Consider the following 13,567-nt stretch of genomic DNA (forward strand, 5'->3'; position numbering starts at 1 on the left):
CACACATGGGACAAAGCCGGGGGCAGAGAAGTTAAGGAATATGGCTGACCTTTCTCTCTCTCTCTCTTTTTAATCAGGATATTCTTCAATTAACTCATCTTGGTCGCTTTCCTTAATTCCTTTAAAAACGTCTGCTGAAATTAAGGGTGACGATATCTAGTCATTAAAAGGTCTTTTCTTATCACACGAGGAAAGGGAAATGTTTGTGAAACTCACCAGGGATGTGATGCTGGCGTTTAGCTCCCGGCGGGGCTGCAGAGGCCGTGGGTGGGTGTGGACAGAGCCCCCTGACCATGAAGTCCGCCGGAGGAGTCGGAGAGGAAGCTGGGAGGACCCAGCTTAGAGGAGGGTCGGTCCCAAGTTTGTCTGCATGCTGGTAGCACCGGGGCATCTGCCTGCTCCCAACTGACACCGCCGTGAGAAGCCCTCTAGTGGGGACCGGTGGCACTGCGGGCCTCTGACATCAGCACCAATATTGTCCCTCTAGAACCAGCTCAGTGTGGACCCTGCCCCAGCAGGAGGGTAGTGAAGTGGGGGGGGGGGGGGGTGGGGTGGAGGGGCGTCCGGGGGCTTGCTTGTGGACCCTGAGCACAGCGATGGGAGCACGCTGGGCTGTCCACGTGCGAGGGCTTGACAACAGGCGGAGGTGACACGCCGTGTCCTTCGCAGAGAGCAGGCAGTGCCTTCCCAAGGATGCTAGCCTGCCTTCTCGGCATGGATGCCGGTTCTGTCAGCTTGTCCCCTTGGAAAGTTGCAGTTGAGCAGAACAGTCGAGTGGCGCTGTCTGGAGGCTTCCTCCACTCCTAGGGCTGCAGGGGGAGGGAGGTGGGGGCACTTTTCCTGGCCCACGTTCTCTGCTGTCACTTCCCCGGCCCGTGCTCTGCCATCTGTAGGGTCCTGTGTGCTCTCTGCCCACACTGGGGTTTTGATAATTCTCCACCTTTTTTTTTTTTGTAATTGCAGAATCATAAAATATTTTAATTTCAAGGTTAGCAATTTTCTCTTGCATACTTAATTTATAATTAGCTGGTTTATAAACCTGTCCTGTGAATATAATTTTACTGTTGCCAAATGTTCTTCATGAATAATTAAGGGCAAATCCCTATTTATCAAATTATTAATATACCTAATAGCCTTGTTTTCATAAACAATGCATTGGAGTTGGATTTAAAGAAAATCCTTCTCTGAGGGATCTGGTGTTCAGTTCCCACCACGGCGAGGACCCTCTCGGGGTGTCCGCACAGAGGGACACTTGTGCTGTGTGGATGTCACGGCCCCCGGCCTTCTTTCCTCCACAAAAGCGCAGGTATCAGTAGCTGGACAAACACAATGCCCATTCACCAGTGGGCCTGGCCGCCTCGGCCTCGCGAACAAGGTTGTTATTTGTTCCTAGCAGTTGAGCAGGAGCATTTTTTTGGAGGAAATGTAACAGATGAAACCATCCTTTCAGCCTTTCAAGATCTCTTTTGGCATAACCCTACCCCCATTAGCAGGGTCCCGCTTTTCAAAGTGAGCAAAGCAACTTTTACATGCGAGTTCGGACGTGAAAAGCCGTGGTGCCGGCCCTCCGCTTAGGTGACCGGGTCCTGGAGGACTCGGGTGCAGAAGACAGAAGAAGGGCCGCAGGACGTGCTGCAACGGGGCGGGAAAACGGAAAGTCCCGCGGGGGCAGGGGGCTGGGCTCGCGTGGCCTCGCCTTCCTCGGCTCTCTTCCGTCTCACCCAGGACAGCAGAGCTGCCGGGGGACCAGCACCCAGACCACCTTCCCGCCAACAGTAGGTTCCCGGCTGACGCCCGTCCGTAGTTTGAACAGTTGGAACAGTAAGCACACCCACGACGTGAGTTCAGGACTCTCCACCTAACAGCAGACTCGAGGGCTGTGTCGGCCGAGGGTCTCGGGCCTCCCGGCTGGGCCTTTCGGGGAGCCGAGCATCTCTCGGGCGCGTGGGAGCGGCAGCCCGGCCGGGGGCGCCTGCGGTGTGTTTGCGCATCGCCGGCGGCAGGGTTCCCATCCTCCGCACCGGGACGGAGAGCAGGGCCGCGGCTCTGTTCTTGGGGTCCCCGAGTGTGAGCCCCTCGCCGTGTGTGTGCGACGCCGTGTGTATGATTCATTCCAGAGCAGTTTTAGTCCTCATAAAATATTCATTTTGGTTGTGCAGGGCCCTGTAATTGCCATCTCTCACCCTGAATTATTTATACCTTGCACAGACTGACAAAGCTTTGCCATGCGGCCCGAGATGAATCGAAACACGGATCTGTGCTGCCAGCAGCATCACAGTTTCACAAAATACGGCACCCACGTCACTCTGGGCCGCCTCATCTCTAAATCCAGCTTTTCTTGATTTGACATTTTCTTTACTCCTCCATTGTCTTAGTCGGGCAGAAAGGTTGCCTCTTCACTCGAAGCAGCAACCTTTCTTGCCTGCGTTACAGCCGCTGTGCTTGAGAGGACTAATGTATCTTTATTGCCCTTACTTTTTTATGCTCGGTAACAAGACAGTGCTTGGGCCCACTTTAGAGCCATATATTATACATTAGCGATAAAATGATGCAAATAGTCCTGAATACTCTTCAGACAGATAGTGGAGATCAGCCTGGATCTCGCTGCTTGTCACAAAAACAGAAAATAAAAGGCGACTGGGAACTTGGGCCCAGCCGCCCGCTCCCGGCTGTGGGCGGCACGCGGGCCCGGCCCGAGGGTCCCAGGTGGGGCCGGCGGCTTGTATGGGCCCCTTTGTGGGCGGAGGAAGCCCTGCGGGCTCCCCACGCTCAGCATCCTAAATGCACCTATTCAGCATCGAGCCCCTTCCCGGCCCAGGCTCGCCCTGACATCTCTGCTTTGCAGCCGGGCGCCGACTGGTATTTCCTTGTGTTTCTGCGATCCAGCCTGAAAGCGCCTTTCTGGCCCGGAGTGGGGGGCGGCGCGGTGTGTGCGCTCCCCGCACGCCGGGACTCAGGCACTCAGAATGCATCACGTCCGGATGTTTAGGGAAGCCATGTATCATGAATTAGGCCCCGGCAGGATGGAGCGAAACTCCTCCACAAACCTTTCAAACTGGAAAGGAGAGAAACCCAATCGGCTCTGCACGTCGGGAGCTCTCGTTTCCGAGCTGAGACTGTGACAGCCTGCAACAATCCCAGTGCAGCATTCCCATGCGCCGAAGGGCTCCAGGAAAGGGAATCTGTGGAATCCTCACACACAGGGCTGCACGGTGGCGGGGGTGACCGTGCTGTGAACACCTTGGTCCTTCCCTGAGCCGCAGAAAGGGCTTAATTTACGGCTCCCGGCTCATCAACAAAGGGAGGGGAAGAGGGAAGGCTTGGTGCTGTTTCAAGTAACGGATGACCCGGACACACATTTCTCTTGTATTTGTTGACACGCAGGAGTAATGAAGTTAAAGCTTTGCACACATGTGGCCCTCATTAAGCTGCATTACCTGCATTAAAACTAATAATTGCCACTCAGAGCTGGGCTCCCATTAATCATTTATAATGTTTTAATAAGTTTTTAATCAGGACCTAAAAGGCTAGAGAGACCGGCGTAGGCAGGTTCGACACTTGGTGTCCTGCGTGCACGCACAGGCTTGATTTAAAATGTGATTTTTTTTATTCATAATTCAGCCCACAAAGGTGATGGTTCTTAATTAAGCAAGCTGGCATGGACGAGGGAAACGTGTGTCTGAATAGGAGACGATGAACTAGGTCTTTCCCGCTTGGAGATTGGGGGGGGGGTGGGAAGGCCCCAAACGAAAAGCCCTCACGTTTGTTTTGAGGATGCTCTCCGTTGCGACAGAAATCAGAATGGCAAGAAGAGCGGCCCCCTTATCTTCAGATCCCTCCGAACGCACGCCCGTTCGGTGGGAGAGGTTTGAAACCCTAAGTTCGGATAAGCAGAGGCACTTAATCTCCACACACAAAGTCTCTGTAAAAGTCTCCCCTGGAGCTGGCAACAAGTCAGGGGGTGCATCTGATGTGAGGCAAGTGGTGCTGGCATTTTTCTTAAATAAGGAGCTTCGTGATCAGAGCTGGCAAATAGAGCAGTGTCCAGAGGGAGTGGGGAAGCTGTTTTAATGAGCCCGCAGCGAAAGACAAAATACAGACTGATTGACAGGGCGAGTGATGTGCTGGGGAAATAATGTCAATGCCGCGTCGCCCATTAGAAATAGAGAAATAGGTAGAGGGGAAAGGAAAGATAGGCACTTGAAACAAGAACCCCGGTGTAAATAGAGCGCACTTCACATTTCTTTTGTGTTGTGCGGTTGACTTCTTTTAAACAGATAACCTTATCAAAACTATCATGAAATATCAGGAACAGTTACAGAAAATACTAACTAGAATCCTGACAGCCAGCCGGGGAGGGTAACTGACAAAGCGTAGAGCTGGGGCTGCGTGTGCTTCCAGAGTGTCTACCTGGGTTTTACTTATCTGAGCGCATTACAACCACCCGGAAAAGTTTAATGCGAGTCACACAAATTTCTCCAAAAGGAGGGCGCCGCCGGATCTGTTCTGGGGGCGGAGATTGGACTGGCCGGCAAAGCTATTAAATCCCATCAGATCTCTTTGGCGTCATTTTAATGAGAATCATCACACAAGTACAAGATCGTGGTATCTGTAAGTGCCTCTTGACAGCCGCTGCTGAAATTGTGATGAAAAGAAAAACCATTATAGCAGAAATTTGGCGATAAGGCTCTTTGGAGGGACGGTTGGGACCTAGTGTGGCTGCGGACCTCGAAGGGTTAATTTTCTAAACCTAATAATGTTCGATAGTGAGGTATTTGTCAGGAGATAAAGAAGTGATAGAATCTGGGAAGTGGGTCCCTTGGCGATTGTAGTACAAATATTGTTAATGCGGTGTGGTTACTGCAGCGCGGGGAAGTAAAATAGCTCCGGTCCACTAGAGACAGCCTCCGCTACAGTAGAGCAGGAACCTCCAGACAAAGGCCAGTAATTGTTGAACCTCGAGTCAAGCCGTGGATATTCTCAGATCCTCGTCTATCTGCATTTACATGCAGGGCATCACACGTGCCCGGGGGGACGACGCCCACGGGGGCCAGGAACCCACAGTGGGGAGACGGGCAGCCCCAGCCCTCTCGCCCGGGCGGGAGGCCCCTCACAAAGGCCATCTGGGCCCAGCTGTAAAATCCAGTCCCGTCTGCCCTCTGGCCCCTCCCTGATGACGTCATGCAGGCACTACACGTATATGAGACCCATAACTTGAAATGTACAAGAATTTAATAAGTCTGGTGTTAAAGCAATTTGTCATGGCATATTTGAAGAATAAATCAGACTAATGGAGCAGAGTTCCCCTCCCGTATGGCATTACAGGACGCGAGCCCGGTCGCAGCTAATGGCAGGAGTGGGAGAGAGAGAGAGGCCTGACATCAAGACCCCCGCATTTTGGAAATCCGATACGTATTGACCTGTATACTATCTCCGTGCACAGATCTGATGTCAGCAGAGTGTACTCGTGTATAGGAACGGCTCATTACAGGTTTTCTGAAGGAAGCACATTGTCTCTGAGCCCCGAAGCCGATCGGCTAGGATTGCTCAGTAATCAATACTGCCGCGCCTGACGGCCCCGCGCGCACCCACCGCAGCTGCGGCCCCTGCTTTCAGGGGCTTCCGAGTAATTAGCCGGGACCTGGAGGAAGCACTCGACCGCCGGTCACTTTCTTATCCGTCAGGGAAAAGTCTCTTAAAGGCTCTATCTTTTAATTTGGCTCTTTAACTGTTTCCTTTCAAGGGGGCAGTAGCGGCCGCGGCCACCGACACCCCGAGAGGGGCCGCTGCCCCGCGGGGCTCCTCGTCCGTTTGGGTGGGGACCTCGTTGCTGTGGTGGCGCGGGGGAGCGAGGTGGACGTCACACGAAATCACCCACTTCAGTGGCGTTCGGTCCCGTCTCAGGACTGTGCAGCCACCACCATCCACGTGCCCCAGAAGGAGACCCCGTGCCCATCAGGCACCTGCTGCCCTGCCCCCCAGCGCCCCCAGCCCCCGGCAGCCACCAGCCGGTGGTGACTTTCCCAGCTCTAGCTTCTGGTCGGTTTTCTCTACTCGCTTTTCCTTGTCAAGGTTGCTATACGTGAAAACAGTCACCTGGATTTGTGTTCTGCATTCAGTAACTACAAATGTGGGGGCTCAGTCAGGAATGGGGTCCCTGCCCTTCCAAGCCCCGGAAGCTGTCAGCGCCGTGATTTACACACAGATGCTTTGGGAGTGTAGACGGTTGACACAGAGGCCTACCCATGGGTGTTAGTTTGCTGCGAGATAAGAGCTCAGCCTTAAGATGGAAAATTGAGCCCGCCCCCAGATACCAATATCTCTCAATCCTGGACTCAGATTTCCCACATCACCGGTGATCAAGGGCCAGGAGAGGAGGTCGTGGCCGCTAGGACTGAGGCTGGGGTCAGACGCGGTGCGGGGGTGGGGTGCTGCTGGCAGCCAGAGCTCTGTCCCGGTTGTGCCCTTCACCTGTGCTTAGGGGGCCCACCTGGGGATCCCGGCTCACGGCCGCGTGGCCTCGCAGCTCGCGGTCACGCCTGTTTCCAAGCACCCGCAGGACCAGGCTCTCGGACAGTCTACAACCTGACAGTTAAAAAATGTTTTAAAATCTCTGCACATAGGGTTTCCTGAGATGTTGCGACTCGGTAGTTTCAGACGTGATAGCCACGTGCAAAAGACAGCCGCTGAGATGGCGCGAAGTTTCCTTTTTCTCCTCAGTCACCAGGGTGCGCACGCCAAGCCCACTGCATGTCTAAGGAGACAATCTATTTCTCCTTTGACCAGAGGGAGAGAAATCATTATTACGTGATTAGTGGCTTCGGTTAGGTGAGGAACAGCAGTGGCGGGGAAGGTGGCGAGGATGAGTGGTATTAATTACCTAACGGTTGCTGGCAAGATAATTTTATCAGTGATTTGGCCACGGGTAAGTTGCGGCCTTTGATAAAAGTGGGCAAGTTCTTAGCTCCTGGAAACAGGAGGGAAGGGTGTCAGATGACATGCATCTCATCAGCTTTTCTCTGACAAACCAAATTCATTCCTTATGTAATTGATAACGGCCTTGGCCAATTACTTCGCACATTACAATACACAGAGGCCCCCTTTGCAGGTTTTGCAGGGCTGTAATTAGCTATGCTAATATCCCCGTTATTGGCCCTAATATTGCTCAACACCTTTTGCCATGGTGGAACCCACTAGAGCCCCATGGCCTGTCAGGACCGCTGATTATTGAGAAGGATAGCTTTAATCAAACATAATTGCAGTTAATTTTTCTCTCCTGCTCTCTGTTGCCAGCGTCGAATGCCACGGACTCCTTGATATTCCATTAAATTACAATTAAACAGCCTCCTTTGTTTCTGATTGTCCTGAACAACACCACAAAGTTCTGTAGCCGCTTAAAGGAGAGTGTTTGGTCCTAATTGCCTGCTCGCTCACAAAGGGCCAATTTACACAATACCCATGTAGAATTTAAACAGTTCATAATGTAATGGATATCACACAGGAGCCTAGCCCCACAATTAAAATGATTTTCATCAGATAGAGAAGCTCTGGTTAATCAGCTTCATAAAAGTAAATAGAAATGAACTAATTCATAGCTTAAACACACAGAAAGGGGGCTGACTTTGAGATGAGGTACGGCGGTGGGGGCTCGCCCCTCGTTGTGATACAGGATGGGCTCCGGTTAACACGGTCATTCAGTCCCCTTGTTTGAGCCCTGATGAAGGCGCCCGTGTCCTGCCACTCAGCACTTCCAGTGGCACTGGCGTCGTCGGGGAGGGTGCTGGCACAGATGCCACCGAGACCAAACCGAACTTTCTGCTGCGGCCACAGCCGTGGCCACAGCTCTGTTCCGAGCAGTAGCGTCACTGTCCCTGCAGACGTGAGGGCGGCCTCCAGCTCAGCCTCGTGCTCGGGGGCTGGACCATTGGCTCTGCCACCCCTGCCTCCCAGTGAGAGGGCCCCTGGGCCCGTGTTCTCAGGATGCGCCAGCGTTGGAAGAGGGAGCTTGCTATTACCAGCTCTCCTAGGAGAGAAGGAGACGGCCCAAGTGGCTTCTCTCCTATTTCCCGCCCGCGCTAAAGAGGAAACCTGATTTCCAAAGTAATGAGATCACACCTTTCCCCCTTCTAATCGCCGTGGAGAACTTTCCAGGATTTTGTGCGCTGTTTCCGAGCAGAACATTGCCAGGGAGTTTCGACGGACGTGTAGCAGTTTGCCCTGAGATGCGGCTTCGCCTCCTGCCTGGGAGAAACAAGTAAATAAAGCCCATATTTCAAGCTTGATTTACTCTGGTACCTACTGTGAAAGATGATGACTCTTTAGGGAAATAAAGACAGGGTCAGGGAATTAGTGTACATAATGGTCATTTTGATGATGGGCCAACAGATGCAACCGGGAGCACACTGTACACAATTAAGCATAATGTACTAATGACAGGTTAGAATTTTTATCGCCTCTTTGCCATCGAGCAGCAAATCCATGGTTAGCAGTAATAAAGAGTTTATTGGTGTTAAAGCCAAAGATTTTCTGACATAGGAAAGATTTTTCCTTTCATAACAAGAGTATTAAATCCTTTGTGGACCACACTCTAGAAGTGAGATATGTAAAGTACTTGTCAGATATTTCTTGGGAAAAAGCCAATTAAAGGGTAATTGAGTAGAGGATGAGAATTACCATTTGACTTCACGTGTCCGCATCCCGGTCTCGCCCTCCCCAAACACCCAAGCACCGGTGCGCCCTTGCTAGCTAGCGGAGGCACGTGTCTGCTCCGGCCGCGGTCGTGTGCCGGGCCGGGAGCCGTGTGCTGGCTGGACCGAGCCGCCGACCGCGGGGAGGCCTGATGGAACGTCGAGGAACCAAAACGGGGGTAAAAGCTAAGCGTGAGGCTCCTCCTCCTGCCCTGTCTGTTCCCACACGTGTTGGGCCTTGTTCCGCTTGTGTGATTGGGGTCTGCGTGCCTGGGAGGGACCCTGCTCCACGGGGCGGTGAGCTCCCGACCTGCAGGTCTGTCCCAGCTCCTTTCACTGCTTTTGAGGAACTTCGACGAGTCCTCCCCTCGCCTACACATCCCAAGTGTATGCGTGTGTGTGTGCATGTCTGTGTGCACGTGCGTGCTCGTGTGCATGTGTGTATGTGCTCATGTGTGTGTGCGTGTGTGTGCATACATGCATGTGCGCCCCCTTGCTCCGGAGTCGACCCCGAGATGCGCGGGTGGGTCACGGGGCCCGGCGTGCAGCTTTGCTCGTTTCTGCAGCTGACGTTAGTTAAGGCCCGCGAGTGCCGGGCCACTCTTGCCCACGGTGACCACGCGCGGCGCTGGCCGTTCAGGCTGGACACCCGCTCTGCTCGCCTGCCGGTGAAAGGGTGAGCCGGCTAGGGAGACATGGAGGAAAGTAAAGAAGCCTCCTCTGGACGGGGAGAAGAATCAGACCACAGGAAAGCCCCCGTCGGCTCTGGCCAGTGCGGCCCGGAGATTAGCAGGGTGGTAACGTGCGGCGTGATTGCGCCGGGTGGCTGTCCCCAAAGTGCGAGCCTAATTGCCTGACAGGACGATAACTTTGTGACGCCCTCACCTTGTTGGCCGCAGGTGCGCCTAATTTACCTCGCTGTGGCGCGCATGGAGCTTAATTGCACAGGGGTTGTTAGGAGAGATTGGTGGGTGGACGGCCGGTGGCTTACTGTATGCTGATGCCAGATGGTGTGCAGAGGCGCAGCGAGCTAAGTGTATAGGTGAGGCAAGCTAACAAAGGATGGAAATTCCAGCCTAAAATAGCGAGGCCATGCGGGGTGTAAGAAAATTTAATTAAGTGGCCACTATCCTTCTCCCCATCAGTCGGATTTTCCTCTGCCCTGGTGGAAAGTCGTCCAGGATATGTTGGGAATGCAGTTGGAGACATGAGTCTTAGTCTCCTGAATCTTTATTTTCTGATATGATAATTGGCCGTGAGGAACCTTGACCTTCAGGTTGAAGTCAAGGAAATCGTGTGCAGCTTCTTAAAAAATTAGTCATCATCCAGTAGGACAAGAGGATATTTGGAAAGAAAGAGAAGATGTTTGTTGGTAGCCCTGTGGGCGGGGTGTCGGCCCAGAGGCCCCCCCTTGGTTGGGCTCAGCATGTGTTTGGCCTTCTCCAGAGGAGCAGAGGTGGTACAGGGCTGGACCCCTGTTTTCCTGTGGCTGGTGGTGCCGCCAGGCCTCCCAGGGTCCACGCGCTCCCTGTCATGAGCCAAAGCGTTTGTCATGGAGCACGCAGGAACGGGAAGGACAAGGCGGTGATGTCACAGCATCTCAACACACTGTCAGGGCCCCTGAAACTTCATGCTTCAGAACAAGGCCAGGCCTTGGCGGGAAACAGAAACAGCTCCACGTCCGGCCTCCCCCTCCAGCCAGGGCAGCACCTGGTCCCCTCCCTTAAGCGATGGTTTCCCTGCCACTTCAGGGGGCCTTGACCCATCCCTTAAAACCACACGTAGGCCTTTCACAGAAGTCATTGCCGCCCTTAAAATAACACCCCACATTTTCTCTAAAGAGTCAAACCTATTGTACCTTGAAAACCCCATCTTTAAAAGTGTGTTTACATAGGGACTTCCTAGGTGGCGCAGTGGTAAAGAATCTGCCTGCCAATGCAGGGGACACGGGTTCGAGCCCTTCCCTGGGAAGATTCCACATGCCATGGAGCAACTAAGCCCGTGCGCCCAAAAAAAAAAAAAAAAAAAAAAAAAGTATGTTTACATAGGCAGTGATGGCCCCTGGGCTTGGGTTGCCAGATAGAATTCAGCGTGTCCAGTTAAATTTGAATTTTGGGTAAACAATTTTTTTTTTTTTTTTTTAAGGATAGGTATGTTTTGGGACAGGCCTATCCTAAAGAAATTACTCGTTGTTTATCTGAAATTCAACTTTAACTAGGCATCCTGTGTTTTTATTTGCTGAAGCTGGCAGCCCTCTCTGGGGTGGATGGGTCCCCGGTGGTTAACAGTTGTGCAAAGATCCAGGTGAGAAATGGCCAATCTAAGTCACAGTTGTTATTATAAAGACTGGAGACCCCCAGTGTCGAGAAAAATGTGAGTCATCCCTCCCTTACGTGGGCTGTTCCCCACCGGCCAGGGGCCCCCAGGTACCTGCCCGGGGCCTCGCCCGACATGGCTCTCTATCGCTCCCTACAGGGCAGCCAGCAGGTGGTGTGGAGTCATGTCCCCTGCTCCCCTTGCAAGAGTGTCTTTCAAAAAGTTTGTGTCTCTTGTCTGATAACGCTAACAAATATCCATGTTTTGTATTTTTGTAGATTCTTTCTAAAGTTTTTCCTCAAGTGCAATCAGAACTGCTTGAAGAATGCAGGCAACCCTCGGGACATGCGAAGATTCCAGGTACAGATTCTGCACCGCCATCCAGACTTGCAGTATGAAAGTTCAGGTCTTTGATGTTGAGAGTGTTTGGAAACCCGTCTTTAGTTCTCAGGGGCTTGGGTGCGAATGAGCCAGGATGGGCTCGTTTGGAAGACTATTTAAATCAAATGCTTCAAAAATGATCTGGTACCTTCAGTCCGCCAGAGTCCTCGAGCCCAGTTGTGGCCCGTGACAAAGCGAAGCCGGCTCTGGAAACACGACCTGAGCTTTGGCTCTGATGACAGGGTGCGTGTGTGCCTCCGGGTTGGGCTGTGGGGTGCCCCCAAATCAGAGCAATTGGAGCTGTGGGTTAAGTTGGAATCTGTCTTACATTCAGCCATGGTGAGTCATATGGGTGTGTTCAAAATGACCATTTTAGGATTTTTTCAAGGGAAGTCCTCATAAGGTTAGCATCTCCTTTAGTCTGTTTCCTCCGTTGTACTTTGCTGTCCATGCTTGGTCAGTTAGGCTTTGGGGCCCGTGCTGAAGCTCTTCCAGAGGGATGGATTGATCTGTCCCGTGGGGGAGAACACCAGGTAACATGTGGGGTGTACTCAGGACTGAGGGGCCTCCTCCTGGAGGGGGCTGCACCTGTTCCATGCAGGCCAATTCCAGAAGGTTCCCCCCGCTCCACTCCCCTCCCCTGAGGCTGGGCTGTTCTCGCCTCCTTAATTCCAGGCCTTGTAGCTAGACCACGTTCCTGGCCCCAGACAAACCCGTTCCCTGGTTGGCCTCAGATCAGAGGATTTCCTCTCAAGGAGAGAGCTGGAGAGCCACTGGGTTCAGGGATACATTCTGATCCAGTCGTGTTTTTCTTGCCTTTGTCTGTGAATGACGAGGAGGTGACTTCAGGTGAAGGGAACTTAGCACGCGTAATGGATTCTTTTGCTGATTTTAATTGTAAAAATATCTGGGCTGGAACACAAAGCTGCTCCTGGTCCCTACCCGCTAGAGAAGAATTTGGGAGCTCGCTGCTTGGTTGGGTGTTACCAAATGCTTCTTCTTTGGGGTTTAGGCTAGTTTACCATCAAATCACTCAAGGCTGTTTTTAGAAATGTAAGTTATGCTTCAGTCTTTAGATGAAACATGTGACATCTGTTCTGACATCCAACCCACCAGTCAGAGCCAGTGGAGCCAGCAGCCCGCCCACAGTCCTGCTCTGAAGCTGGGGTGGTGTGTCTTGCCGACAGTGGGGCCGGCTCCCGCTTCCCTTTCAGGAGGCTCAGGTTGATCCGTGGAGCAGAGTGGAGGTCACACACCGGCTCACCAGTGGCCAGAGGCAGCATCAGTCACAAGTGGAGCCCTCAGTTACTAGAAGGACTTCCTCCCTAGCTCATCTCCCTGCCTCCCAGGAGGTTTAACCGGACTTAGCAGTAGGTCAGGGCTTACACATTTCCAACCGCATCACCATCTCAGCACCTTTCCACAGGTGCACTGCAGGGCTGGCCTGGCCGAGAAACAAAACACAACTTGTCTGCTTTCTCTGCTCAAGTACGCTTTTCCCTTGGTGACGGGCCTATATATAGACGACCGCGCAAAGACAGTGTCCTTTTTTATTTTTATTTTTACCCTTTCTTGTTTCTTTAACTAGGGATGCAGAGAGGGTCAAGCCTGTGGCTCGGGGTTCGTTCTGTGTCTTTGCATGCCACGCGGGGGCCGTGTTGCTAGAGGCCCCGCTGCACAAAGGGCGGAGCCTCGTGGACAGGCCGCCAGGAGGGCGCGTGCGTGACCCGGGCCACCCTGCGTCCCCCACGGAGCGGCTGCCAGGCCAGCAGGGGTCCAGAGTGGGGTCAGCGCACCGCGCCAGGGCGGCAGAGACAGTCGAGGGAGATGACGCAGAGATGCCCGAGCCTTGGCCCGGGGACGCTGGGGGTGGCACGGACGTTAGTTGGAGGCTGGGAGGGGCCCGGTACTGTGGGGAGTTTAAGGGGCTTGGCAACGCCCGCCGTGGGAGAGAGTCATCCGGGCAGGTGTCTCCTTCCTTTGGGGTGGGGGGCGGGTCCAGTGGGTACTGGTCCCGTTTCACAGGCTTCTGTGGGGCCTGAGATGCTTATAAAAAATCAATTACTCACAGATGTATTTATATGTAAATATGTAGCTTTGCCTTTTTACAAATCTGGTTATTTATAATCATTTTTACATATCATTCTTTTAACGAGTAGACTGTTTTTTTTTTTTTTTAGAGC

The 13,567-nt window shown here is 52.9% G+C and overlaps 1 protein-coding gene across 5 annotated transcripts in view; it reads left to right on the plus strand.

Annotated features, from left to right (window-relative positions):
* The window catches only part of EBF3 (EBF transcription factor 3), a 117,037-nt gene that overhangs the window by 66,350 nt on the left and 37,120 nt on the right, over positions 1-13,567 (plus strand). For all 5 annotated transcript variants that reach the window (XM_057736436.1, XM_057736438.1, XM_057736440.1 and 2 more), the window contains exon 7: positions 11,282-11,363. In XM_057736436.1, the coding sequence (XP_057592419.1) occupies positions 11,282-11,363 (82 nt within the window). The remainder of the gene's footprint in view (positions 1-11,281; positions 11,364-13,567) is intronic.

The sequence above is a fragment of the Hippopotamus amphibius genome, chromosome 5 (assembly GCF_030028045.1).
Source record: "Hippopotamus amphibius kiboko isolate mHipAmp2 chromosome 5, mHipAmp2.hap2, whole genome shotgun sequence".
NCBI lineage: Eukaryota > Metazoa > Chordata > Mammalia > Artiodactyla > Hippopotamidae > Hippopotamus > Hippopotamus amphibius.